At 38.8% G+C, this 27907-nt stretch overlaps 1 protein-coding gene across 6 annotated transcripts; it reads left to right on the plus strand.

Moving 5' to 3' along the window:
- Positions 1–3471: 3471 nt before the first annotated feature.
- Positions 3472–26999, plus strand: CD47 (CD47 molecule). Of its 6 annotated transcripts, XM_067300766.1 has the most exons (12): positions 3472–3592; positions 7460–7807; positions 9223–9270; positions 12500–12589; positions 15380–15481; positions 15847–15939; positions 16541–16636; positions 17930–18022; positions 19544–19575; positions 21946–21970; positions 22644–22671; positions 24581–26999. In XM_067300766.1, exons 1-12 carry the CDS (start codon positions 3547–3549, stop codon positions 24600–24602), a joined length of 1023 nt encoding a protein of 340 aa, XP_067156867.1. In that variant the 5' UTR covers positions 3472–3546; the 3' UTR covers positions 24603–26999. The 6 variants fall into 6 exon arrangements, with proteins under 6 accessions (XP_067156867.1, XP_067156884.1, XP_067156875.1 ...); XM_067300783.1 differs by lacking the exon at positions 21946–21970; XM_067300774.1 differs by lacking the exon at positions 9223–9270.
- The last annotated feature ends 908 nt before the right edge of the window (positions 27000–27907 follow it).

A 27907-nucleotide genomic window follows, 5' to 3' on the forward strand; every position in this document is an offset into this window, starting at 1 on the left:
CTAACATGGCAGATCACTGCCCAGCAGTGGGACTCTTGTAGGTATCTCATTTAAGGACCAAAAGGGTGCCTCCTCACAAAGCATAAATGAGGGACTCATACAGTTTTCAAAATATATGATTAGCCATTGTTTTAGAAGCACTTAGATTCAATATGCAAGTCTGAGATGGCTCAATGGTTTTCACAGCTTCTGGGAGGTGTTCCCGCACAAGCTTCCAGAGCATTCAGGCACTGGGTGAAGAGAAACGCATAGTTCTTCAGGGCAAGAGCAGATGAAAATTGTCACAGGGATGTTAGAGAAAGTGGTTGCAAGCACACAGCTCTTTTATTATAACAGGGTTCGCTTTGCATACCTATCGTAGAAAGAAAAGCAAGAAAAAAAAAGCAAGAAAGAAAAGAAGAAAAAAACTGCGTAACATTTCTCTCAGTAGGCCAGAAGCATCAGAACTGCCTCGTGCTGCATAATCTAGCTTCCTGAAACTACCAGTAAGTAGAGGCATTGCAGACCTTCCTTTCTCAGCAGTAGAAGACAGAGTATTGCAGAGGCACAGCTAGCTAGAAGCCACTGCTCCCAAAAATCAGGGGAGTTGCATGCACATAGAGTTATCTTTCTGGGATTTGTGCAATTCGATTCAGTAATATAGGAGACAGCACCCAATATAAAACAATGCTCTCTCAAGAGATCCCTGGCTGTAAGAAATTTCCTGTGTGCACTGTGTTGCTTTTAGGCTAGTGTGGGTGTGTTATACGCTACCTTAGCAACAGCAACAAATGGGTGCTGCAGCTGTAGCCTTCTCCTCTTTGCAGCGGGAGTAGAGCATTTCCCCAGGTTTCTTACAGATAACACGCTGTGCAAATCTCCACAGAGCTGACAGTGTGCCCCAGTGCCTGCCTGCAGCTCTCAACATGCTGGCATTTAGTCTGGACACAAACACATGAACTACGACTGAAGCAGCCATGTCTTTGCTGCTGCCCTCCTGTTTCTTCTTCCTGAGCCTGTTTTTTTCTGGCCTCCAGTGAGCATCGTCCAGATCAGTCCGCCAGGAGCAGGATCAGCTGCTTCATGCCAGCTCCCTCCATCGCTTTTGGAGTCAGATGGCATCCACTGCTAAAGGCTTTTTACTAAACATGACTGCTGGAGGATCTCTGAGTACTTTATAAATATCTGAAGAAAACAAACACAGTAGTCAAGGCAGAGGTATCCATTAATCACTTAAGGAGGGTTGGGGGAAGAATTTAAGAGAATACAGTGATCCTCAGAATGGGGAAAAAAAAGAAAGAAGAAAAAGAACCCTCCAAGCCAATGTTAACGTCACAGCTGAAAAAAAAAATGTAGTAAGACCATGTGAGGCATTAAAAATACGGAAATTCAGTTTCTCACTGAATTTTGATTCTATCCTGGCTTTCACTAATTCATCCTCTGTTGAACTTTGGGACTTTTAAAAACATTTATATATACGTATATATATGTGTGTGTGTGTGTGTGTGTGTGTGTGTGTGTGTGTGTGTGTGTAGTGTGTGTGTGTGTTTAATGTCCTTTTTTAATGCTTTATCAACACGTCACGTCTGAGAACAGAGTATGCGTTTAGGGTGCAAATATAGATCCAAATTTTTGAGATCTCTTCTGAAACAGGAAGGTCCTAAAAGGGGCTATTTCATGTGAATAAACTTTTGTTTTATGGTCAGCTGTGTATTATTCTAAATGAAGGAACAAGCTAAAGAGAGAATTTACCCTTGCTTTTAATTGAGAGGCAACAACAAATGAGCAGAGTTATGGTGGTCTCAGTCTTAGATCACTTACAAATTCTTTTGTGTTTTCATCTGTTTTGCATTTTCTTCAGAAACCTTGTATTTCCATTTTAGCTAGAGCAAATTATTCCTCACATTTCTGTAATAGCTTCACCATTAGCTGCCTTGCGCAAGCAAACTGAAAACTGTCAAAATACCAAGTGCTTTGGCATTGGCTGTTGTGAGAACCACAGCAATTTTCCCCCTGGCAGGCAGCTATTGCTTGATGATGTGAAATGAAGTGCTGCTGAATCAGTCTTTGATCGTCCTCCACCTTTGTGGAGAGCTTCAGATGCCAGAGTTTTCCTGTCATTCAGTGGTTTGTTTATTTTTTCTCTCTCTCTGTGCAATGTCTGAGTTCAAACTGATTGCCAGTTGCAGTTGACTCTTTGCAAAACCTCAGAAAGGTGCGTTTCCCTGCAAAGGCCAACCCCGGCGGTCAGGCCAGCAAAAACGCCTGCCAGCACCAAAGGCAAGCTGCTCCCGTCCCACCTGAGACGCCATTCGTGCTTAGAAGCTCGGATAATCTACGGATCGCACTGTGAACATCTCATTGGCTTTATAGTTCTGCAGATCTGCATGCATGCAAGGATCAGGAAGGGGGAAATCATGCAGATTTTTTCTGCGAGAAACACAAATGTCATTTGGCAGGAGCGAGTTTTCAATATGGCTTTCAGCTACAATGAGAAAGGCTTTTCTCCCTTCCTCTACATTATTTACAAGTAAAACGTAAGGTGATTAACCAAAAGTGGGAACTGAAATAGAAAACGTGTGTCATCGCTCTCCTCCCCTTCCCTCCCTTCCGCTGAGGATCTGTGCAGCAGTGTATTCTTGGTTTTGGTCTGCGCTTGCACAGCCAGTTCCCCGCTCAGCTGAATGGATCTTTCATACAGATGCAAAACAAACAGGGCACAGGAAACATTTGCACATATTAAAGAGGAAGCCCTCCAAAAGGGTGTTGTTTTGTTACTGCGTTTAAAATCGATTAAACTATCAGCAAGCCATTTGGGGAAAATGGAGTTGGGAACAGCACTGTCAGGGCTCATCTTTTACCAGACTTGGCACCTTTCTCCTCGCAGCCTCAGCCATTTTATTCGGCCACTACTCAAAAAAAATACAGAACTTTTGGTTTTGTGTGTGTGGAAAAAAAATATATATGTATAAAATATATATATATATATAACCCCAAAGCTCAAGCACCAGATGGACAAGGAAAATACGCCGTGATAACTACTTAAACAAGTCTGCTTAAGCCATTCCTGCGGGCTGTTTTGGTTTCTCTGGGTGGGAGGGCAGGAGGGCGAAGGGAGTGGGGCCGACGAGCGCAGCCAGCGGCGCCCAGCCTGCTCCCAGCGCAGGGCCCGGCTCCTTCCGGAGGTCAGCGGGTCCCGCTGGCCCGGGGACCCGCAGCTGCGGCCGCCGCCACCACGTCCCTTCCCCGGCCAGGAAGCGCAGCGGTAGCTGCGCCCGCTGCCAGGAAACGGCGAGGGCAGGGAAGCGGCGGCGCCCAACGGCCGCCCGCGGGCGGTTTCCTCCGTCACTGCACTGGCGGGGGCGAGGGAACAGGGACGCGCGGCTCCGCCCCCGCGGCCGGCGGCGCGCGGGGGAGGCCGCAGCCAATCAGCGGCGGGACTGCGCCCCCCCCTTCCGCGCACCGCCCCCCCCTCCCGCTCCGCCGCGCTCCGCCCGCCTGCTGCGGCGAGGAGTTGCTGAGGCTGTAGCGCGTCCTCGCCGCGCTCTCCGCCGCCGCCGCTCCGCCATGTGGCTGCTGGGGGCTTGGGTGCTGCTGAGCGCCGCGGGCGCCGGTGAGTTGTCGTCGTCGTCGCTGCTGCCGCCGCCGCCGCCCTCTGCCGCGTCTTTCCGACCCCGGCGGCTGGATTTGTGGGGGCGGGGACCGTGACACCTTCCCTCCCCTCCCTCCGCCCGCCTGCCCCGGATTGCGGTGCAGGCGCCCTGCCGGGGGCGGCGAGGGGGCTCCGCGGCAGGGAGGGAGGGAGGGAGGGAGGAGAGACCCGCCTGCCCGCGCGCCCCTCGGCCGTTGGGCGAGGGGGGAGGGGCGGCGGCCCGGGGCTGCGCGGGGGCGGAGAGGCGCGGAGCGGCCGCTGGCCGCGCTGCCGTGGCGGCGAGGGGAGAGGCGGTAGCTCCCTCCGGTTGGCCTGGAGGTTCCCGGCGGTGCTGCCCGGGGCTCCCGGCTGCCGTGGGCTGTGGCAGAGCCGAGGTGTGACACGGGGCGCCTGCGGGCTGCTTGGCAGTGCCTCGCCGCGGGTTGCGGGGTCGGCGGGCTGCCCTGGCGCTGCGCCTTGCCGCTTTCCTCATCCTCCCGCGGCTCGGGTGGGTGGCGGCGCCTTTGGGAAGCGATGGGGGAAGAGGAGGGACCGGGGTCGGCGCGAAGCTCCGTGTCTTCCTGGTCGTTGTAGCATTAGGGCAGCTTAGCGTTACTGTGTTTTCTCGGGAAAAATGGTGATCGAATTGGTGGTCTGCTATATAATTTCTAAGGTTGACAGCAATTCCTAATATAAAAAGTTTAGGTATCATTGATGTGTAAACGGCACCTAGCAATCTAATCTGTTTTCCCTGCCTCAGGAAGATACTCAATTGGCGGGGGGGGGGGGGGTTAAAAAAGTTAAAATACTTTCACTGAAGTCACAAGATGTTACCTTGTTCTTATACCTATAGGCAGGATTTCCAAACCTACCTGTTTAAAGCCAGGATCAAATTAATGTTTGGGTTCCTGGGTTAGAAGCAGCTTGACTTAAATGTTGAGTGCCCTACAATCTTTTGAATTCAGTGAGAAAGAAATCCGTGTATTCAGCAGGTCCAGCTAGCAAGTTCAGCTAATTTTAGACATTGTACAATATTCCTGAACTTGCATTGCTTATATCATTTGAAACATCTTTTCTGTGGCAGGTTCACAACTGCACATTCTCCAGAAACAAATTTCCCAAAACCCTTTCCATGAGTCTGTGAAATGGTCGCCTTTATGTGTCTAAGTTGGATAATCCATGAGAAAGTTTGAGGCTAGTAGCCGCCTAGTAGCCCAGTGCCTGCAGAATTCGGGAACCATTGCATAAAGGGTCTAGGGACTTCCTCATATCGCAAGAAGAATGTCAGAAGTTGATAGTAGCAATATCGTGTGCAGCAAGCGGTCCAGTTCCGTTTAGTGAGATAGTAGGTACCCTCTTCTACTAATGCCGTTAGATTTCAGGACAGTACCCCCAGATACTTGTCTCTGTGCTTCTGTTGGTGGCTGTCTGCACACTTGCTCCTTCTTTCCTGAGCGCTCTGCTGGTGGAGAAGTTCACATAAGTGCTTCTTGCTTTGCTTCAGGCAAAATGTGCCAGTTCTCATAGACTACACAACAGCAAATTAGTGGAATCAGTAACATAGAGACCCCCACCGTTCAGTGCTGCTCGTCTGCTCTAACCTTCCATTAAGATGGTTAGATCTAGAAGTGGTTATCCTGTATTATATCATGTTCAGCTAATTTTAAATCCTTATTTTTTAAACATATGAATAGTCGTATTTTTGTAGGATTTTCATGTTGAATCACTATGCTGTAAATGTTGATGAGCTTAATACTAGTGAGAAAATCATGACCAATTTTTGGGGGGCATTTTTTCCTTCAAGATGGTTGTTTTTTAATATGCTTTGGTAAATATTTCGAAGTATAGTTGCTTCCTTTAACTGCAAGTCAGCATTTCTCAATGAGGTGGAGCTAGTGGAGAATAAATTGTTCCCACAAAGTATAAATGTGCCAGTTCTAAAGAAAAAGGCAAAAAGAAAACCCAAAACAGAAACCTTTTACTGTAAGATAGTATTAAAATAAAACATGTGGAATTTATCTCAGGAGAAAGAACCACTGAAGCACTACAGTTTTTAATTTTGTGCATTTATTTTTATAAGCCTCGCTAAAGGATTTTAGAAGTAATTTTTACATATTCTCTGATAAATGTGTGGTTTGGGGTACCATTTCCCTTTTGGCTGCTTTTATTACTTCTGTTTTTTGAGGTACAGTTTTAAAATGCACCACAGTTTGTAAAATGGAGAATAATTCTGTTGTCGTTGCACAGTGCTATCATGCATAATACATATTAATCAGTTTAGTGTAAGCTTGTGATATAGAGTAGTGACCCAGTGACTTGTGTGATAGTATTAAAGCAGTATGTTTCAAAGTTCAGTACTTTTTAAATTTGATTCAGGACTGTTGCTCTGAAAAACTTGAACTACTGCAAATAAAGACTACTTGTATCATTTTTTTTTCTCCCTAATTGAATTTAGTCATGAAATACATACCAGAATTTGGAGTTGTTTTAAACATGAGAATATCAGTAGTCCCACTGAAGTCACTGGATCCACTCCAGTTTGTAAGTCTGTGTGCTTACAGTGTTAGGGGCTGTGTTCTTGTTTTACTGTTCCTATTTTTTCCTGTCTGTGGTTTTATTGGGAAGTATAATCAAGCTCTTTGGTTAAAGTCACTGGGACTTTTGGGAGCTATAGCTATTAAGATAATTATGGATGGAACTAAACTATGGTTTTGCACAAATGATGAAAAATACAGAAAATAAAGAATTCAAATCCTTCATACTTTGCAATCAGGCTAGTTTAATTACCCTCTTTTTTAAGGTTCTTGGTGTAATTTTAATACTGATGTTAAAATTGTGTTTTCGAACTGATGAATGGATCTTACTTTCGGATAAAATCTCAGAATTGAATTTAGCAGTTTATTGAAACAGTGATCAGTAATACTGTTTTAGAACAGAGGTGCAAGATGGGAGAGAAAGGGTAAAAACCGGCAGTGCTAATCAAAGTGATAATATTATGTGATGTTTTTTCAGTACTTTCACTGAATGGTACAGTTAGTAGCATTAATCACAGTGGTTTATAATACAGGATGTTTCTTGTTGCAAACTCTCCACTTTCAATTCTGTTATCTATATACTCTAATACTAAATAAGCAAGAATCTTATTTAGTCTGTACTGTTGTGTGTGCACTTCCTTTATCAGAAAGGAAGGGGAGAACTTGCAAGAAATGTTCTAAACCTATGGGGATTTGGCTCCACCTTCAGAGTTCAGAAGGAACAAATGACAAATCTCTTCATTTTTTAACTGAGCTGTCTTGCCTTCCTTCTCTAGGAAGCGTAAAAGTAGAAATCCCAACAGAGTAGTTTTTTCCCTGTGTTGTTAATGAACTATAAAGGATGCTTATCTAGAACTGATAGCGCTGTACCTCCTTTTCTAGATACCTGAGTGACCAGTAGCAGAAATTTGAACATCAGTGACACTGCCTGGGCTTAATGTTACATATATGCTTTGCAGAAACTAGGCCTTAGTGCAGTATTTTTCTGTGTATGGCACATGTTTTAGGGGAGACGTCCAACTGGGCTGCAGCACAAACTTTTATTACTGTTTTCTATTTATGATAGGTTATAGAATTTGTACATTATCTAGTTGTGAGAATGAATAAGCCCTGTGAATAGGGCTGTGATAAACTATAATAATGCCTTTTTTTGTTGCCCCTTTAAAGCCTGATATTCTGTTTTAGGGGTTTTGCAGGAGAGTTGGTTTTGTTTTCCCAAGTCACCTGTTGTAATTATTATTTTTTTCCTGTTTGTTTCTTGTCTTGTATATTAAGAAATAATTCTGAATGTGTTGATTTTCATTTTTCTTTCTAGGTTCTGCCCAATTGCTGTTTAGTCCAACCACGTTTGTTGAAAGAAATATCTGTAATAAAAGTATCCTCTTACCTTGCATTGTGACTAATCTGCAAACGAACAATAAAAAGGTCATGTACGTTAAGTGGAAAATACAAGGAAAATTATTTTTTTCTTTTGATGGAACGCGGCAGGCTGTCAGGGATCCCATGTTTTCATCAGCTAAGTTAGTATCTGAATTGGATTTATCCAAGGGTGTTGCCTCTATATTACTTGACAAGGAAGAAGCAATTGTTGGAAATTACAGTTGTGAAGTGACAGAATCAAACAGAGAAGGAGAAACTACGGTTGAGCTTAGGAACAGTACAGGTAAGTTGTCTGCCATTATTTTAGAGCCTACTGGGAAAGAAAACAAGCAAGATCTTATGGGAAAGAGAACTATGACAATATACTACTTGAAATTGAAAATGCCAAGAATGTAGGATACAGTTCTTCAGTCTCTTCTGACTTGAATGCTAATTTTAGTTATTTTGTTTTAAGTTAGAGGGGAGTGCTTCTGTGGGAAATAGCTGAACAAGTTTTTTGATTATATACTAATGTCTGAAGAGTGTTTGTCTAATATAAAATTATGCTTTCCCACATCTTTTGGGTTACATAGTTGGTGATAATTTCAGCACCCTTATGTTACTGTATTATATACTGAAGCATACTCGATGTCTTTATAATACTGAGATGTATACATCCATGAGCTATTTCACAGTGGCTACAGAGACTTTTTGTTTAAAGAAATGCATCTTGCCTTCTTTAGCTATGCTGGAAAAATTACAGATAGAACTAATAGAAATTTTGTGTAAATTCTAAAACTTAATCTAAAGGTATGCTATTTTTCAGTGAGGTTGAAATCACTGCTGCCAGATGGTAACTTGTTAATGTTGCCCAGCATTAAATGTCTCCTTTGAACAGACAGTGTTAAACTAAAATAATGGTGACTAAGTGATGAGTTTCTCATTTAGTAAGCCATTTTACCTTGTCTTCTTGTCAGAGGCAGCCCATATGCTGCAGTGCCTTAGCTATTGAGTAATGGGATCTGCTATACCTGCACCATCTGTCTAGTATTCTGCAGAAGCAACAGTTTCACTGAACGTGTGCACTGTTTATCTGTTCTGCACAGTAGTCTTGATTCTTGCTTCTGGAAGGTTTCTCAGAAGCACTGGATGTGTTACAGATAAATAGCACACAAAATCTTGCCCTGTGCACTGTAGAATTGTCCCATGAAGTTTTTGCTATCATTTGTCATTAAAACATTTCTGAATATCAAACAGATTGAGAGGGATGCAGCCACTGAAAGAGTGAGGATGCTACAAAATTATTCAGTTCTTAGAATGCTGCCAAAAAAATGGAAAGAAGAATAGGCAGTTTCCTTCCTTGTGTTAAAGCTTCCTCTCAAGCTTTACTCAGCCTTCTCGGATGATGTTTTTGTCATTCAGTGTTCAGCTCTAGAAGAGGAAGCAAGGCCTGAGCAGGTAGCAGAATCAAGTCACACTTGCAAGTAAACTATGCCATTGTTAATGAAGGTTAATTGAAGAGTGGGTGTTCTGTTCAGGTGATTTTTTTTTTCAGAAGGTCAATAATTAAAGTAATAAAACACTTTACATGATGCAGAGTACAGTTCTACTATTGTTTTTTCTTTTTACCTTTCTCTGTGTTTAGAACTTTAGCTTTGAAAGAGGTATAAAGACTACAAAGCAGAAAACTGATATAATTTTTCTAATTTCATTTTCTAGTTGTCAGTTGCGGCGAGGAAAATATCTCAACACCAGAGGAAAATTGTGGTTGGTGAAAAATTTATAGTGGCGAGGTCATGTTAGGTTTGAGAACATATGTTAGAAAATGTAAAATTTAGTCATATGTTTGAGGGTTTAACTGAAGGTAAAACAGTCACTTGTTCTTTCTTTAAAATTTTTTGCGTAATTTTTCAGGCTCTGTGCTCCAATATTCTAAAGAGATTCTTGAGACAATATGTTAATACAAGAAAGCATAGTAAGTGAGTTTTAAAAAGGGTTAATGAATAATGATCGTCCTATACCAGTCTTCACTCTGTCATTTCTGAGCAGTCAACTCATGTTATCGCTAGTAATATGTTCCAACTGATCTTTTTACAGAGGTAATATTATAAAAGATAACTGTTTTCTAGTTCACTTTACATTTACATAGGAAATCAGTAGCAAAGTAAGGATCAGATCCATGTCTGCTGACTTCTATACCTCTGCACTCATCTTTGGACACAATCTTTTCTGATCAAGTATCTTACTAGTAAAAAGAGAGTTAGTTTGGAGCTGATTTCTTTATACCGGCTCCCAAAATAGTATTTTTGGCCAGGAATTTACTTTATTGCTATGAAGCACAAGAATAAGGGCAGTGTGTTACCAGGAGAATGTATTCTGCTGTTCCTTTTATGCGCAGTTTGCATGTACTGGGAACATTGCAAGCATTTCCGTATACAAAGCACTTTTACATTCTGAGACTGGACCACCTTAATTGGAGGTCCCATGTTGAATGCTGAAGTCCTAGCAGACACCAGGCTTCATGACTGCTTTTTGTGTTCAGAATACCCGGTAATGTCATCCATAAATGCTGCAGAGGAAGCAAAGTTACTTTTCAGGCTCTGTTTCCAGATGCTTTTAATCCATGAATAATTATCAGTTAAATCACTAGGATTTGCCAGTAGGATTCAGCTTATCCAGAGAAAGACAACTGTGTGTTAAAGTTACTGTTCAATACTAGCTGCTTTTTTGCAAATATAAATGAGAAGCAGTTTATTAACCCTAGGTTTCTTTTGGTGATAAGGAAGCTGAAAAATGTTCCTCCATCTGTCCTCCTCTAGTGTCTTTCTTGTTTCCTTTTATTTGTGTTGTGACCACAGCATCTCTTCTATGACCCTGGAGGGGAAAAAAATATATTATAATTATGTTTCCCAGCATCCACATTTCCATCAATTCAGAACTGTCAAACTAATGAAGTGTTGACTACAGTGCTAATTTCTTGGAATCCTGTACCAATACCAGTTTCTCTGACAGTTCTAGCACAGAGTGAAGTGGCGTGCTTGCTAGGCTTAGCTTCCCATCTCCTACATTTGTGTTTATATGTACCTTTCCTTGATTTTTATATGCTCATTATGGCTACAGACCCTATTTTTTAAAGTGACCCATAGTCCTTATGAGTAGTACTAAATATTTTCAGAAAGAAACATTTTTGTAGCCCCTTACTACAAAAGGGTGCAACTTAAGAGTAGCAGTAAACATGGGCCACAAACTCTCAGTCTCAGGTTTGTGATCAGTTTGGGGACTAACCCATGCACCTGTGCAGGAGTTACAGTGGATTTGTGTTGAGCCCATTGCTGCCATGGTTACGTTATTACTAATATGTGGGATCAGTCATTTCAAGGCAGATTCTGAAATACCGGTAGATGCACTGTCTGTTAACAGGTGTGTTCCCCATGGTGCAACATTCTAGTGCAGTGGCACATGTACAAATGGTGTGTGCCACTTCTGGATATTGCGGTGACCCTGTGCTGAATTGTAGCAGATGAATAAAACTCCAGTCAAATGCCAAACTGACATTATAAGAATTACTTCATTGGATTAGATCTGAATACAGATACTGGGTGAGAAATGTGAATGAAAGATTTTGAGCCGGAAGACTGATTTAAACAAGAATTTGAAAATGTCAAATGCAAAGAGAAGGCTGCTTATGATATGAGGAAAAAATGAGCCTGAAATGCACACCTGTAGTTGCATCTAATCTTTAGCATCCTTGCTCTGAGTAACCTGTAAAAGTTGTGGTGTAGCTTTGTAGTACTGTTCATTGGGGGGGGGGGGGGGGTGGAGAGGGATGAAAGTGTAGGAAGCCATATCCTCTTGTTGTGAAATAATGCTTCCCTTCCTTCTAGGCATTAGTATTCTTTCAGAAAAATGGATCTTGATCAATAGTCTTTATTACTAACACTACTAACTAGTAGACGATTGAGCTGACCCCATTAGGTAAAGTCAAAATTCTTAATTTCCATTCTACTTAAGGTTGCTTTTTATGGAATGCATGAGCTTCAAACTCTCTTCAAGATACTTGGCATTGAAAGCTGTGAGGTATTGCTACTTAATTCCATGTTTCTGGAGCTGCAGATACAATTTTTAAGTATAGAGGGTACATATGAGTAGTATACATCAAAAAGAAGATGAGAAATCTCTTTAGAAGTAAGCGTGGAGGCAGAAGAACAGTGGCAAGTATAATGTAAGAAGGGTAAACATTGAATTCCAGAGAATGAATCTAAATAATGTTATAAGCAGAGATGCAAGAACCAGCTGTATTTTCTGGTTCAGCGGGGGGATATTTTAGGAATAACTGTATGCATGTTGGAAGGCGGCTTGCATGATCTTACAGCATGGATGACTGGGCAGCCTAAGGCATCTGAGATGCAAGGAAAGAAAGCCAAGTGGATGATGGTGGGAAGACATAAAGGAGAATGTGTGATTTCTAAAATTAACAAAGCAGTGTTTTCCTCTCATTTAGATTAGCTCCTGTATTCTATATCACACATCTGAATTTGTTTGAGTATTTTATAGTAGTATTATAGTTGTTGGAGCTAGAATAAAATAACTGGAGAAACACCAAATTGGACTTCACAGGTCATGCCACCTTCCCTGATTAGCCTACATACATTGCTTTGCTGATCTGCTGTGCCATATGTAATTCCACAAGCTCGCTAGCTTGTACTGCCAGACAATAACATACACATATCCTCTGCTGCTCTGGAGATTAAGATCTACAGTTTGGGAAATGTTACAGTAACTAAAATGTGCAAAAAATAAGCTGTCACTCACAAGATTAGAGTAAAAATTCAATAGGTAGAAGTCATAGCTTTTATAGCATTAAAAGTTTTAACAGACTAACCATTAAATATAGTATTGAACATTCTAGAGTATAACCTAAAAGGAGCACTAAATGTAAAGCTAGTAACATCAGTTTTTGTATTCTTCCTATCATATTTCTTTGTTTATTCCCTAGGATCATGGTTTCTTCCAGTGGAAAGTGCTTGCATCATAGTGTTGCTATTCTTAGCTATTATTTTTTGTTGGGCTCAGTTAAGTGTTATTGGTAAGTATTGACCTTTTAATTCTTTGCAACTGTGATTTGCCCTAAAATCATTTGTATAAAGGCAGCCATGTAAAATGAAAGGTGCTTACATATAAAAGATGTGTGGTAGAATTGATCTGGATAATATACAGAGGTATGTCTGCTCTGTCAAATAACTTAGCTTTGCTTTGCTGCGGAATCCTCTCCTGAAGATCCCCAGTGTGTTATATACATTGTTCACATTTGGGCTTTCTTTTGGAATGAATCAACTAGTACCACGAGAGACTAAAGTCAAATACAGTTCTGAGGATAGTTCATAGTAAGTGCTGTTACTTGCAGGCATTGTCAGTAAGAGTACCCCCCAGCTACACTCTTGCCCTGTGTAGTCTTCCAACCCCCTTTCAGCAGGCTTTGCCCTCTTTCACAGACCCTTTCGGGGCATGTATTGTACACTTCTGGCATTGAGTTACAAAAACACTAGTGTGGCAGGTTGCAGTAGCACTTGCAGAGTTTGGGACCTTTAAACTGAAAAAAAACATGACCTCATCAATAAGATCTGTGTTTTGGGGCTTCAGGGTGTCACATGGTGCCAAAGTTATGCAGTGTGGGTCCAGGCACTAGTCTGTAGGTGGGGCTAGCCCTGAGCAGTGGGATCTGGGTCAATCTGCCCTACTTTACTGGAGGCCAGGGGTTGCTTTCTGGGGTTAAGATCTTCAGCAACTGTATGTCTTTGCAACACAGAGCATGGCCTAAAAGGTCTGTGTTTAGCGCTCAGTCTGCTTTGTAGTGATGTTTCTGCTGTCAGTACTGTTGCAAATTATAAGCTTTTATTCATGAGTGTGCATGTAGATTATAATTTTTGCAGGGTGTAATTGGTGATGTCTGCAGTCATTGATTAGAGCAAGAAAGTGTTTTTTCACTGTTGCTTCACCATGACATTATTGAACCATGCTAAAAACAGAAGCATATTTCATTTTATGGTTATAAAGTCAATATTAGAGAAAGGTGGTGCTCTCTTAGAGTAAAATTATACACTAGATTTTTAGCACTAGCTTAGTTGTAATTTAACACTGACACCAGTGATCCTAGTAAAAGTTTTCAGAAAAGAATCATTCAGCAGTGTCTTAGGCATTCTTCATATGCTAGTATCCCTCATGTGTGAGAGAGCTTTGTGTCTTAGTCTGGTTTCAGATTCTTCCCTGTGGTGCCATGTGTTATGTCAGTCTTGGTGATTTTCAGCCTTTTTCAATTTGTAGACTTCTAAAAATTTTCTTTTTAATATAAGAAGTATCACACTCGGAACATTTTGTAGTAATCAGTTACATATTCAGCCATCTAAATGTAATTTTCTTTATTATCTTTTTATAAACCTCTAAAAGTGGTCTGTGATTCTTCAAAGGTTATTGGTCAGAGGTTGAAAACTAATCTTTTTCTTTTAACGATTTTGTTTCTGAATGTTAGATTCCTGATTTTCATTATTGTTTATAATGGTTTAAGACTCTGACTTGTTCTGTAATGTTCGGGAATCATCATTGCCTTGTATTTATATCCAGAGCTTGCGCATTTTCAGCATTTGATAGGATAATAATAGTTGTTCTGAAATACGCATAGATACATCCATTAAAAAGCACTGTTGTTTTATAGGCGTAAGTTGAGCCTGCTTGAATTTTATTGTGCCTTTGCACTTTATTGCAAGCTCTCTGACTTCACTGAGGAAAAGTATGCATGCTGTCTCTAACTTGTATTAAATTTGGGTCCTATTGTTTTAGGCAACATGAATACAATGAAAGATGGAGTTTTAGTTACAAGAGAGGTCATTTTGTAACCCTTCAATAGAGTAGTATTAAAGCTTTTTTGCACGTACCCTCCAAAATATTTAGTCTGTCCAGGTGATAGGTTTTTTTTGTTTGTTTGTTTGTTTTTGTGCTAATGCAAGGTATTGAAGTAGGATGTTAATTCAGTAAAAAGTCCTCATTATTCTTTTTGAAGTTACTTCCTCTGTGTGTTCAGTTTTTGTTGATGACTACCAATTTACGTTTTAGTTCAACATAAACCAAAGTTATTGGGGATTTTCTTCAGATTTTTCAAGCTTGGAACAAGCTGTGCCTTTTTTGTCTTAGTTGTAACAACACATAAGGCAGAAACAAACACAGCTAGTGATTACAATGCATTTGTAATGTTTCTTCTTTTCCAAAGGCCCCTCAAGTGCTACTGGTTTGAAACCCTCCATTGGAATGAGGCATTTCTGAGATAGCGGCCATTCAACAGTGCAGTTTTACTGCAAATTAATCCTATGTATGGCTTCTGAACATGTAAATCATTTGTAGCGTATTCATGCTCAAAGCATCCCAGTGAGAGGGAATCATCACCCTGTTCCTGTGGGAACTGAAATGATGCATCTAAGATCACACAGTGTCACTGAGAAGGGAATTAAACTTGGACTTTCTAAATTGCTGTTTAGTATTCACCTGAATAACAAATTCTTTATAACGCTATTTAAGTATCAATAGTGCATCTGACTGAATTAACCTGTATCATGTCCTGAAGTGATTTTGATAGCATTTGGCCTGGATTGGTAGAAGGCAGGATTAAGAATTTAACTAAAGCACCAGTGCCAGGTTTCATTGATATAAGCCATATGATATGATATTAACCATATCAAACAAAATAAATGAGATCTTAATGATTATAGTTATGACTAGGATTGTCGTCAAGAAACAAACTCCTAAAAAATCAGAAGATCTGTGTGTTCTTGTGAGAGAATCTTAATGTCTGATGAGTTTCTCTATTTCTCTTCATTTTGTCTTTAAGCATCAAAATTTGAAACTGTACTTCACAAGAAAATCAGCATTATTATAGCATGTGGCATCTTCACAATTGTTGCTGTTGTAGGTGTTATTCTTTTTGTACCAGGTAAGTTTAATAAAATTGTCTTTCTAGTTGACGGGAATAAGCACAATTCAACCTCTGCCCTAGTTTAGTGCTAATTATTCCATTTTAAAATTAGTAGATGATAATAAAATTATAGAATAAAATAAAAACAGTATTATGATTTTCAGGCCCTCAAGGTGGCCATGGCCATAGAGTGATAGAGATTACAAATTTTCTGTCCTGCTGTCTCAGGTGAATATCAGGGGCTAGGGAGTGACTTCTAGTGCTAAAGTGGTATCTTTCTGGGACCCTAAAAATTTGACAAAACTGATGATTTACTTACATTGCTTGTGCTTTATTCCAGCCAAGGATTTCTGTTTTACTAATTTACATACAAATGTTTGCAGATGGCTATACTCCAGGAAGTCGAGCTGGACTTGGTTTAATTGTAGTCCCTACTGTGATCTTATTGCCACTTCAATACCTTCTATTTGGAATGGGTGAGCATTTGTTTATTCACCAGCTCAAAAATATACTGATAGATACAGTGATAGATAGATACACACTCCCCCTCAACTCACATAACCTGCATGATATTTTCATCCTTCATAAATAGGTGCTATGATAACGTGCTGGGTTTCTGACCTTCCTACTATCTCAAAACAACATGTTTATCCTGATTTTGTTTGGCTCAGGTGTTACAGGGAAGAGGTATAAGTTATCTTCCTGGAAAACAGGATTTAGTGTAGGATGTCTAAGTGTTTTCTGCTCTTCCTTTCTGGGTCTTGGAACTGGGATGAATAATTAACTCTCAAAATGGTGGGGTTTTATTGTTGTTTTTTTTTTTATGCCTATGGTTTATATATATAAAAATATATAAATATAAATAAATAAATATATAGATAGATAGATATTAAAAAAAAATGCTTTAAGGAAAAAAAGCCCGGAGTAACTTGCTTAGCTTGTTTTGTAAACACTGGCTGGCTAAGCCTGGGATTTAGGAGAACCTGATTCCTAGCTTTGTGTGAATGATCTAGCTTTCGTTTCCCTATAGTTAATCTTTAAAATTACAGGTTTTTTTTCTCTCCCCCCCTTTCCCAGTTTTGGATAGTCTGTCAAAAACAGCATATGCTCTGATAGGTTTGGAATCTCTTGGTTATATAACTGCTGTGGCTGGTTTTGCACTGTGTGTCTCAGGTAAGAAGTTTATCTTCTGTAAAAGTGTGTTTTTACCTTTTGTCTATACCTGATGGGAATGTTTTTTGGTAACACTAGAATGCTGTCAGAATGGCTTCACTACATTGTGTTTTAGCAATAGAACTCTTGTAACTATACTTTAGGACTACTGTGTTAATGCTGTTTTATCTGATGAAGGAAGAATAGCCCAAAGGCACTATTACATACACTGGTTTCATTAGTATGGCTATATCCAGCATGACTGCATCCTATGAGCAGCTGCCTTTAAAATCAAACAAACAAAAAATAAACAAAGAAAAACACTTTATACATTTATTTATTTTGCAATACTGAGAACACTAAAGAGTCACCCCAAACCGCTATTGACTTTTATTATTACATTATTCTTACTGTGGCCTACAACCCCCCCAGAAACCCAAATAGAGCCATAATCAGTTTCTCATACTCAGATGAATAAATCTCTTGCTAATCTCTGCTCGGTACATGAGTGATAACTGAATTGCTGGGAATGCCTATCATTGCATTTGCCTTGCACTGTTTCAGAAACAGCAAATTAGGAAGGAATCTTGAACTGTTAAAGTTTAGTAATGGCTGGCATTTTGTTTCAGCCTTGAAAAATAATCCCTGTTGAAAAGGAACACCAGCTAAACACAGCACATAGCAACCCCCCTTCTCCCTTCTACCCCTTCCTTTGTCCTCTCCCTTCCTTCTCCTCTTGAGGAGCTCACAAGTAGTTGCAGTGATTCCATGTCCCAGGAAACATGGATCATAAAGATCAGAGAACAAGAAGTTTCTGAAATGGGATCTGGTTGGGTTGTAACAGCCAATTTCTGCTCTGGGGTGTTGTTGTAAACTTGAAGCATTCCTATTATCTTTGGCAGATTTACTTCAGATCTACGTATTCTTCTCCCTTCTTCCCCTTTTAAATTCATTTTTTCACTGTTTTATCAATAATAGTATTGTATTCTGTAATGCCATTATAGTTTTAAACAATTGGGATTGAAGATGTAAGCTTAAATTGAAAAATTAAATAATGAAATAATGTCTTCAATTGCAGTGAATGACAGAATATTACAGCTAAACTATTACCAGGATGAATCAGTAAAAGCCTTTGTATAATTAAAGAACATATGCAGAAAAAGAGATGCAGAAATAGTTCTGGGATAGCTTTGAAAGATGAATTAGATTACTTCTGTTTTTATCAGGCTTACTTATTTCAGTATTCAGTTCTATCTGAAAATGTTTGCTTTAACTTGTGTCAGATGATATTTCTTTGTATCTTGTTTTTAACAGCCTGTCCTGTGTTACACGGGTCTGTTGTGATTGCTGGCTTAGCTATTATGGCTATTGGAGCTTTGCTTAGTCTGGTTTATGTGTGTTTTGTGGGTAAGTAGCACGTAATATTCTGCTCTTTTTTTTTTTTTAAACCACTTTAATGAAATATTCAGAGGAACAATTTTCTGTACTATACTTTCTGGAGGTACACATAGCTTATTTAGATATAAGGCGTGGTCTCACAATTCCATAGTTTAACAAAAATTACTGAAAAGTTAACTGTGTGTAGGTATTGGCTTTGTTTCATGGAGACTGTGGGGAATCTGAGTGCAAAATTCTAAATACAGCTCATCATCATAATCTGTCCTGAGGTCAACACGGCCAGGTTTCTTAAGTAAGAGTGTTTTAAGCTCTAGGATAAAAGTTGCTGTTTCTATGTTCTGGAGTTAAACAGTTGCCTAGCTGAGGCAAGGAACTAAAAGAGCAAAAGGAATTCAAGGATTCTATAGAGTGGTCTGTGGGATTGTGCAAACAAAAGCTTATTGCAGATACACTCGGAATATGAGTTTAAAGAAGTAAAGTCTGCCTAATGATTTCCACTGCCTATATGGAACTTTTATTTAAGGGAGATTTGAACATAGACCTTTAATTTTATCAAATCCTGTTTTTCTTATGCTTCATTTTAAAAGTGGGAGCAAAGAATAGCAATACTTTGTTTCAGAAACCTGTCAATTCATCTGGTCTCAAAGAGAAGAAAACTTAAAGGTATAAAAGGCAATCAGGCCTGCTAAGTAACCAAAAAGCACATCAATGCTGTTAAAAGGGATGTGGTGCAGACATCTGTAGGCTAGCATACCACAGCATAATGCTATGTGGACTTTATGGTTTGGTTCTGAGAGCAGAGTAGCTTTATTTGCTTTGAGCTGTGCATGAAGGTTCTTCAGACAATGTGTTACTTTGGACACAGAATTATATAGGTGAAGATACATTGCTTCCAGACTAGTGCTGACTTACGTACAGTAAGCTCAGGGTTGTCTGCATTGGCGTATGCAGTCTTCCAGGTTTAGTGTGTGCAATCTATGTGTGGGTATGGGAATTCCACTAAAGAAAAAATTAAGGCAGAAGGCCTAATATACAAGATGGATGGAAGCCAGTCAAAAATGTAACAGAGGTGAAGCTAGCCTTTTAACAATGATAAAAGTAATTTTTATTGACATTATAAGCTACTTGTTTATACTTCCTTGATGCTATGTGGTAATGGTCTGCATAAATCTTGCACTTGTACTTTGATTATGCTGGCTGAAGAGGTTGAACATGACTGTAATAGGTAGATTCCAACATCCCAAACAATCACAAAACTGAGTGCAGCATAATTAATTTCTAGAGCTAAATGCCTTAACTGTGTTAATTCACAGATTGCATATGATAAGAATATTCAGCTCCTAAACAGAAAAGTGCTTGGAGGCTGTTAGGATATACAGGTCATATTAAGTAGTTTTGGGTAAGGAAAGCTGCAATCTTGTGTTATTACTGTGTTCCAAGTTTTATTGGTAGATACTTTTATTCCATTGGTCATGGAATTTGTTCATCTGTCTGCTCAATTCTTAATTTTTTTCTTGGCAATTATTTTAGGTTCCCGCATAAGAGATCATCAACCTCCAAGGGTAAGCTTAAAGTTAATAAATTTGGGGTGACTAGATGGCTCAGGGGATTATAGTGAGATACTGAGCCTTTCTTCAGTAGTTCGAATTCAGACCAGGTTGGTAGCAAGCAAAAGTTCTGGCTGTGTAACACGTCTCATGTTGAGTGAGTTGGTGGTCTTCACTGTCCCTACTGAGTGTGTCAATAGTACTGTAATTGCCACCCTAGCAGCTGGCATACCCAAGAGCTACTCCAACTGTTGTGCCCCAATGGAGTCTCAAGGGCTGTCGCAAAAAGGTAGCAAGTGTGAAGGGAATCTTGATGTTCCTTTTGCAATGTGCTCTTTTCACATTATTTTATAAAGACTTTTGGTTAATGTCTTTTTTGTTATGGCAAATGCGGATTACTGCTGAATTTTTTTATACAGGTGACCTATATAAAAACTAAATCTTAATTTTTTCTAAAGCTTTTTACTCCAGAATTCTTTAATGTTCTCTTAAATTCCCAACTATGCAAATGCTGTTGCCTTGATTATCCCCTCCCTTCCCCCTCCATAATGCCCCTTAATATTGATGAGACCATCTGAAAGCAGTGTGTCTGTCTTTAGGTCGCACAGAATAAATGAAAAAGTACTTGTTTTTTTTTTTTTAAAGACTCTTTTTAGTCAATTTTTTGATTCTAGAGTAATAATTCCTCAAACAGTTGTTTTCATAGACTTGCACTGTATTTTCTAGTGGTCCACAAATGTGAACAGCCTGTTTTCTGGAGTTTTGTGAAAGCAAGTAAAAGGGCATAACTATAGAAAATCAGTAAAACTTCCTTGTATCAGGGAAGCAGGACAAATGCTAAGTCATCCCATTTCATGGCTGCCAGACATCATTTGAGACAAGTTTAGCCCTGTCTCCTGCACTCCACAACTATTGTAGAAAGATGATTTCTAACAATGGGACAGAACTGACCACAGTTAAGATAACAGAGATTTTTTCCTTTGCTTTTTCTCATCCATTTTCATTTTAAGGAATAATATTTCAGAGGATTGGTCTCTTAGGGAAGGAAAGTGGTAAGTACATGAAGCTGGAAAAAGAAAAAAAGAAGAAAAAAAAAAAGAGAGAAAGGAGGTGCACAAAGTCCATTCCATTATAAAAACGAGCTGAGAAGTGTATTACAGAAACACTTCTTTCAAAATGCAGTACTGCCTTTAAAGTAGCATGTTCATGTTTACTTGTAGAACGGAAGCAAACTGGGCAAGGAGAGATTTGTTTTCTTCCTATTTTATAAGAAAGCCTTGAGATATGAACCAACATGCTAAACCTTTGTGGAACTCCTTTCTCTTTATGAGCTATTCTCTGTATGAGCTGGTTTCACAATGCAGCAAGGATTTGACAAAGAAATGGTTGCAATTTAGTATGTAGTACTAAACACCATGTTAGTGCATGAATTGGAGAAGGAAATGAAATCTAAAGAAATTTTAAAACTTTGATGTCATTGGGAAGTTCAGCCTCTAAAAATCTGTGTGTTTTTGCAGCTGCAGTTAGTTGAGGGTCAAATACAAAGTGTTCATGTCACAATAATTTGTGCCCATGAACTTGTGTGAGGATATAGAAAGGAAGTCATGGAAAGACTTGGTGGAAAATTAAGTCTGCTAATATGCTGCTTGTTTCCATCAAGGACTATTCAGCATATATTGCTGTACTTTGAGGTGATAGAGATGTGAAGGACTTCTGAAAATACCTTTTTATTCTGTGTAATCTAAAGACTAAGAAAAACTTGCTGTCAGTGGACTGTGCTTTGTTTTGGCACTGGGGCACACTTTTTAAATGATGTCTGTTACTTTCTTGAGGCTGAGGGGGAAAAGGTGTGTATTTTGAAATCTCTTAATCTTAATCAATTACCTATTAAATTTTTAACACATCTGCAGTTTGCTTGTGTTTCTGATGATTGCCTACCAGACTAAGTGCACAGCTATTTGGTCCATCTCCTGAGGAGATAACACTTGAATGCTTGACAAGTTTTTTTGCTTTTGTTTTGTTTTGTTTTTTTTTAATCATGCTATTTTATTCCTAACCACTGATCAAGTTGCAGAAATAATCTGTTACAGTATTACTTCTTAAAACTAGTATCTGCATGCCTTTTGCTGCCACCTAGAGGTATTGCATCTGGGAAAAAATGAGATGTGTAGTGGGAAAAAATGACCTGGAGAATGCAGTTCTTGATTTTTTTTTTTTTTTTTTTTTCAGAACTTCAATAATCAATTTTATTAACTTTCAGCTTTTTTCATTTTTGTAGAATCACTACTTACTGTATATGTCAATTAGAGTAATTTAACTGTGGCGAGCCAAAAATAAACACGAAAGCATTTTATACATATATATATATTTTTAAATGTTTTGCAGAAAGCTGTAGAAGAACCATTAAATGGTAGGTGGTGTTCAAGATTTATCTTCTAATTAAGGGATTAATTTTGGAAATAGATCAAAAAATAGTTCTCACTACAACAGCACTGAGATGGCAGATAGGTATGTCAAGTTATGTGGCTCTGAGTTAGTAAGAATTTGCTTCTCAGTGAAATTCTGCCTGGCACTCCTGGCATAAAGAGCCTTGTTTTGCACTTCTGTACAGGTGTGCCAGCTAGCCAGCAGCATTGCTGCCTGCTCTGGGACAAGCATAGTATCTTAGGATGTTACAGGCACCCCATTTGCTTTGCAAAAAGAGAGCAATTTTTAAGAGGAAAAGTGGGACAGCTCTTGATAGCTGGTTCTAATTCTTTTTCACGATCATTTATTTCAGTGAAATATTCGTGACTATAGCAAAATCTATCCATGTCACTGTATTCTTTGGATATTTCTTTGGGTTGGGAAAACTCCACTGTGGTGTTGTGAAATTCTGATAGTGCTTTAAGATGGGGGAAATTTTACAGTGATAGATGGATGGCCCTGAAATATATATATATTTTAAATATACTGTTCACTAATTGGCATACTGAGAAGTAGTGGCAAGTTATAACCTGTATTTTAGAACTACTGTGAATATTAATTATAAAGCATTTCTTAATGTTTGGCTAATTACTAATCCATTTGCTTGGCTTTTAAAGATGCAAAAGGAGTGATGTTAGAACGATGGTGAGTCAAAATACGTCCCCGAATGTTTATTTTAACTAATGTATGTTTGGGAATTTTGATGTTTAAAGTTATCCAGTGCTAATATGATGAAATTTGGAGTTACAGTGCTGGTACTGTTCTAAGTCAGATTATGTTTCACTGAGTAGAAAGAATAAATATTTCCTGTATCATACATAGAGGGCGAATGTGTATTTCTAAGTAGTGATGAGGATGTGTCAGTGAGAGAGAACTTATAGGTAGATTTTTTTTTTTTTTAATCAAATGGGAAATGTCATATATCTTGTATGAATGTTTCTTTATGCATATATTGTATGGTGTATGGAACGTTTTCCTGGGTGGCGTGTGTGTTATTTTATTTTTTAGTTAAACCTTCTCTACCTATTTAATTAGTGATCTCTCATGGAAGGCCACGTGGAAGTGGTTTAAAAGTGGATTCTCTCTTCTCCCCCTACTTTAGATGTTATTTAAAATCTCTGGGTTTTGCTAAATTGTTCTTACAGAAATCAGATTCACTTGTTTTTTGTTTTTTTTAGTGTCAGATGGTAGTGATTTTTAAAAAACAAAACAAAACTGAACCACACCTTTCTCATTTAAGTACTGCTTAAATAACTTGAACATGTTTTTGACAAAGCAGAGTATTTACGATTTAAAGCTGCAATGTGGTTTCTGCTCATTGGTTATGCTTGATGTTTAAAAGAGTAAGGCCACTCTAAACCTGGTAAATTATTTGAAAAAAATGTATATTATGCCACTTCTAGAAGGTGTGAATTGACAAGGTGACAGTAAATGAGACACTGGTTAGCCCTAACTGAAATAAGATGTGTCAGTTGATTTTAAAAAAAAGGCTTCTTTACAAATACTATGTGCTGCTAGATTTATGTTGCTTGCGACTACTGTTATATGATTCATCCAAATATGCCCTAGGATTGTTTCCTAAACCAATGGGAACACATGTATTTTTCTGGTACAGAGGACAACTGCATCAATATCTGCTAAATATGTTGATTAAAATGTACCCCAGTTATTATCATTTGAAGTAGACGGGAAAAGTAAAAGGTAGTTCCTGCTTTAGAAGTGACTATTTCTTATTCTCCTCAGCAGTGCTTTGATACCAGGAAACAAGTAAATACTTACAGGTCCATTGCATTCTTTTTCAAAATTTACAAGAAGCTAGATAAGGGTGGGATCAGTACAGTCACCATTTGCTGCTGAAAAACAAGATGGAATTTTGCTTGGAGATGCAATTTTAAATAAGTTGCCTGCTTCTTCTTGGGTCTCATTCAGGTTTATAACAACCTGCCTCCACTAAAGAGCATTCTGATGCTGAGATAGAACTTTCAAAAACACAGAAATCTGCTAATTATCAATTTCCTTTTGCTTTTTTTAGGGTAGAATTAGATGCCCGACTGCTTTTTCTGCCTTGAGAGATAGCTCCTCAAAATAACATATTTTACAGATCAGAGCTGAGGGCTCTGACTCAGAAGCTGGCGGCAGAAATCTTTTGAGCTGTACCTGCTTTCTACCCTAACCTTCCCTTGAAAACTCACTCACAATCTGCAGGGATAGTTCAGCTGCTGAAGCACATTAGCTTACAATATGGCATGTTTAAGAAACCAGCCTTAGGAGTAAAGACAGGACAGGGCAGACAGCTAAGGTTGGAAGCCACTATACTTGTTCCCATTCATGAGTTAGAGTTCCAAAACGTAGTGTTCACTTGTCTGTTGTGGAGAAGGTGAAACATTGGCTGTCAGTGCTACTCTTCTTTGTTACTGGATGCTAAGCTTGTTTCCAAAAGTTGAAAGAAAAAAAACCACAGTTTTTTAAGCTATAATTTGGACAGGCAGCACAATGTTCCTTGTTAAAACTCTTCCTGAATAATCTTTTTTTTTTTTTTTTTTTTAATTTCTAGTGTAACTAAAGAGAAGAACTGAATCTGCTGCAGAGGTGGGTGATGTGTGGAAAGAAATTCACCGTTGTTTATACACCGTGGCCTTGAAGATGCACTACTCAAAGAGAAGAAATTCAGGAAACTAGCTGTTCTGCATGTGTGGCAAAAGTGCTTTTGATATAAATGATGTAATTTTGTAGTCACAGCAGCTGTAGCGAGGAACATGTGTGTCTACCCACATCTGATCTTTATTTTCTTTTATTATGGTATATATGGTGTGGTTGAGGGTGAGAATATAAAAAGCACTATTTGCCCACCACAGGGTCTTCCTGTAGTATCCTTAGTGGTATTATTTTTCAAAACCATCATCAGTCACTGCTTTGATAATGGGCCTGCTCAGCCCAAAGATTGCAATACCATTTAGATTGTTTTCTTTATTTGTGTGCATGGGCAAGGTGTGGTCATATGTCTATGATATGAGCAGGAAGTAGGATTTGTACGAATATTTCTTTTCTGACATTCAGCAGAACTTACAGGAAAAAAAATTGCTTATACATGAAATTAAATAAATACAAAGTTTACTCCCAGGTCTTCTTAAATGTTTACCTGAGTTATCCTAATTCCACAAAACAGTAATATTCCTCTCTTTAGACAGTAGTCATGTATGCTCTGGTGGCCAATATTTTAGTCCAGTGAGAGAGCTCTCTGTGCCTCTTTTCTTTTATTCTTTGATGAAACATTGCTCAGCTGTTGGAGCCAAATTCTGCACTGGAGTTACAGAGCATAGCACCTAGTAATTTTCATGCTGAATATGATTCTTATGTTTGTTCATATTGTATAGTGTGTGGTACTGGAACCAATTTCAGACTTTCTTAACAGTGGGTTCGTAAAATACATTGGTACTTCAGAAAAGTAGGAATTGTCCTATTTAGCTTAATTTTTAACAGAGTTTTTAAATCTGCTTTCTTGAATGGAAATAGGGGCTAAATTATTTCTGACCCATGTTTGTGATGCTGTCTTTATGTCACAAATGAATAAAATAGAGAATAAGCAGGAGGAGCTGATGAAAAGTGAGGAGGCTCAGTTTCCTTGAATATTTAAGTAGTGTAGATGAAAATCCATTGTAGGATCAATTCTATAGGATTTACACATTCCATGAGACTTTACCATGTTTTACAACTGTTTTGAGAGTTATTCCAAAATATAGTTGGTTTCTCTTGAACTCTGTGCTTTGTAGAAATCTTCGCATTGTCTCCATTGGTATTAGGATAAGATTTTCAAAGGCACAAATATTTTTCTCCTTCTAACAGTTTAAAACTTTGTTTGAAAAGCTGTTGCCCAATAGTAGTATAATGCACGTTTTTAAAGATTCTGAGAAACTGAGCAAGTCTCAGAGTTGGGTTATATAAACTTAGGGTTCATATTCATGTTGTGGGTGCATGTTGCAAAGCCCCCGTGCAGGCTGTAGTCTTGATGCAGACACCGTGCATCAATAATTCAACAAAATTCAATTGAGGCATATGATTTAACAGTATTTACTCTCACTAGGGCTGCAGGACTGAACCACTAAAACAACCTACAGTCCAGCCCTCACTAAAAGTCGAATTATCCACCATGAAGAGGGTTATACATGTGATAAAACATTTAAGAAAGGAATATGGTTTACATTTACTTTCACTCCTCAAAGTTTGTCAGTGGGAGTATTCATGTAAGTTTTGAGATCCTATATACAAATCTTTTGGTATAGGTTGTTCCATAATCATTGCAGTCCACCTGAAGATGGGAGACATTACTCTCCATTAATAGATTTCAGTGTAAGGATTTACCTGATAAGTAGTACGCAGAGCTCATCATTTGTAATTACCAGTTCCCCTGGTAAGTTGAAAGTCGAGCAGTTGAGGAATAGAAAAACCCTGGAATTCTGTTGAGATATTCTGCCTTATAAAACCATGATGTTTAATAGCTTTATATTAACTACTGTAAAGCAAATTGCAGTAGAATCTGTTTTGTATCACTGTGGCGATGAGGCCAAGCCGTTATTAGGACATTGCTGAAAAATTTAGGACTCAATGGCCATGTACAGACTGAAGAAGAAATTGTTCCAGAAATTGGAGACACCTCCCCCTCCCCCCCTTGCTGTTGTGTTAAGGGATTTCTTGTATGTACAAATTTTAAAATGTGAGTTTAAAATTCATAGATTTACCCAGCCCTTTCCCACCAGTAATTTAAAACCAAAGTTGTTCATAACTGTATGATTCCATTCTTGTGTGTATGTGTATGTATGCGTGTATATATATGTGTGTGTATATATATAAAAAAAATTCTCACTACTGGACATTTTAAATATCTATAGCCTTTACCCAAGAAAATGTTTTTATTTATGAAACATAATTTTGTAAATATTGTGCTAATATACTTAAAATAAAGCCATTTCAAGTTGTTTTTGTGAGAGATCTTGTTGCTATCACACTGGACTCCTGTAACTACTAATACGGAGAAATTCATAGTAGTAGCTCCTCTTCCACCTGCCTTTCTACCCTCTTTCTCTCCAGATCACTAATTGAATATACAGTAATATTCTCAGTGTTATTTAGATTGCTGCAGATGGTTATGCTTGGGAGATATTCTTTCTCTTTAAAAATGTCATCCAGGTGGGGAATGAAGTTTGTACATTTATAGATTGCCCTCTAATCACTTTAATTGGACTGATCATTGTCAACCATCAAATGTTGTTACCAAAAGACACTGTGGGAGGAAATAGGGGCCAGTGAATAACAGGAGCTCCTTGTATAACTTTTTAAAAACAGAAGAGCAGTGCATATCTGTAGTCAGTCTTTGTTAATCCTAATAAGCTTGAAATGATTTCTCTGTGATAAGAGAATTTCTTGTATTACTGTGAAGGCACTACTCAGTTCTAAAATTTGGGAGGATGCATTTGACATGATCTTGAGAGTGGAGGAATGAGAAAAGGCTGTAAGTACTGTATGGAAATGCTTTCTTCAGATTCGCACATCCATTTCAGTGGAGCTGAGCTAATGTGAACAGCTAAAGGTTATTAGCCATTCCCTGCTTATTCAGGGTCACTGGGACCATGCCTGTTCAAGATCTCTTCTGAAACCTTTTGTGATTCCTACCCCCCTCCTCCAAAGGGATCACAAACCCCAGTTTGAACTGTGAAATTAAAATACATATATGTAATTTTAAGTGTGAACCCACTTCAATCATTACATAAACTTACAGGGTAAACTAAGCTAAGGGTGACCCTTGTGCTGAAGCTCGGAAAAACTGCATGTTTGAACCTGGAGGGGGAGAGAAATGGTACTCATTTAAATGTAAGTGGTTGGAGAG

The sequence above is a fragment of the Apteryx mantelli genome, chromosome 1, assembly GCF_036417845.1.
Source record: "Apteryx mantelli isolate bAptMan1 chromosome 1, bAptMan1.hap1, whole genome shotgun sequence".
In the NCBI taxonomy this organism is placed as follows: domain Eukaryota; kingdom Metazoa; phylum Chordata; class Aves; order Apterygiformes; family Apterygidae; genus Apteryx; species Apteryx mantelli.

Coding starts and splice junctions, on each gene's coding strand:
- CD47 (XM_067300766.1), top strand. CDS start 3,547: ATGTGGCTGCTGGGGGCTTGGGTGCTGCTGAGCGCCGCGGGCGCCG. Junction 19,576..21,945: donor GAGATCATCAACCTCCAAGG/GTAAGCTTAAAG, acceptor AATGTTTTGCAG/AAAGCTGTAGAAGAACCATT. Junction 21,971..22,643: donor TGTAGAAGAACCATTAAATG/GTAGGTGGTGTT, acceptor TGGCTTTTAAAG/ATGCAAAAGGAGTGATGTTA.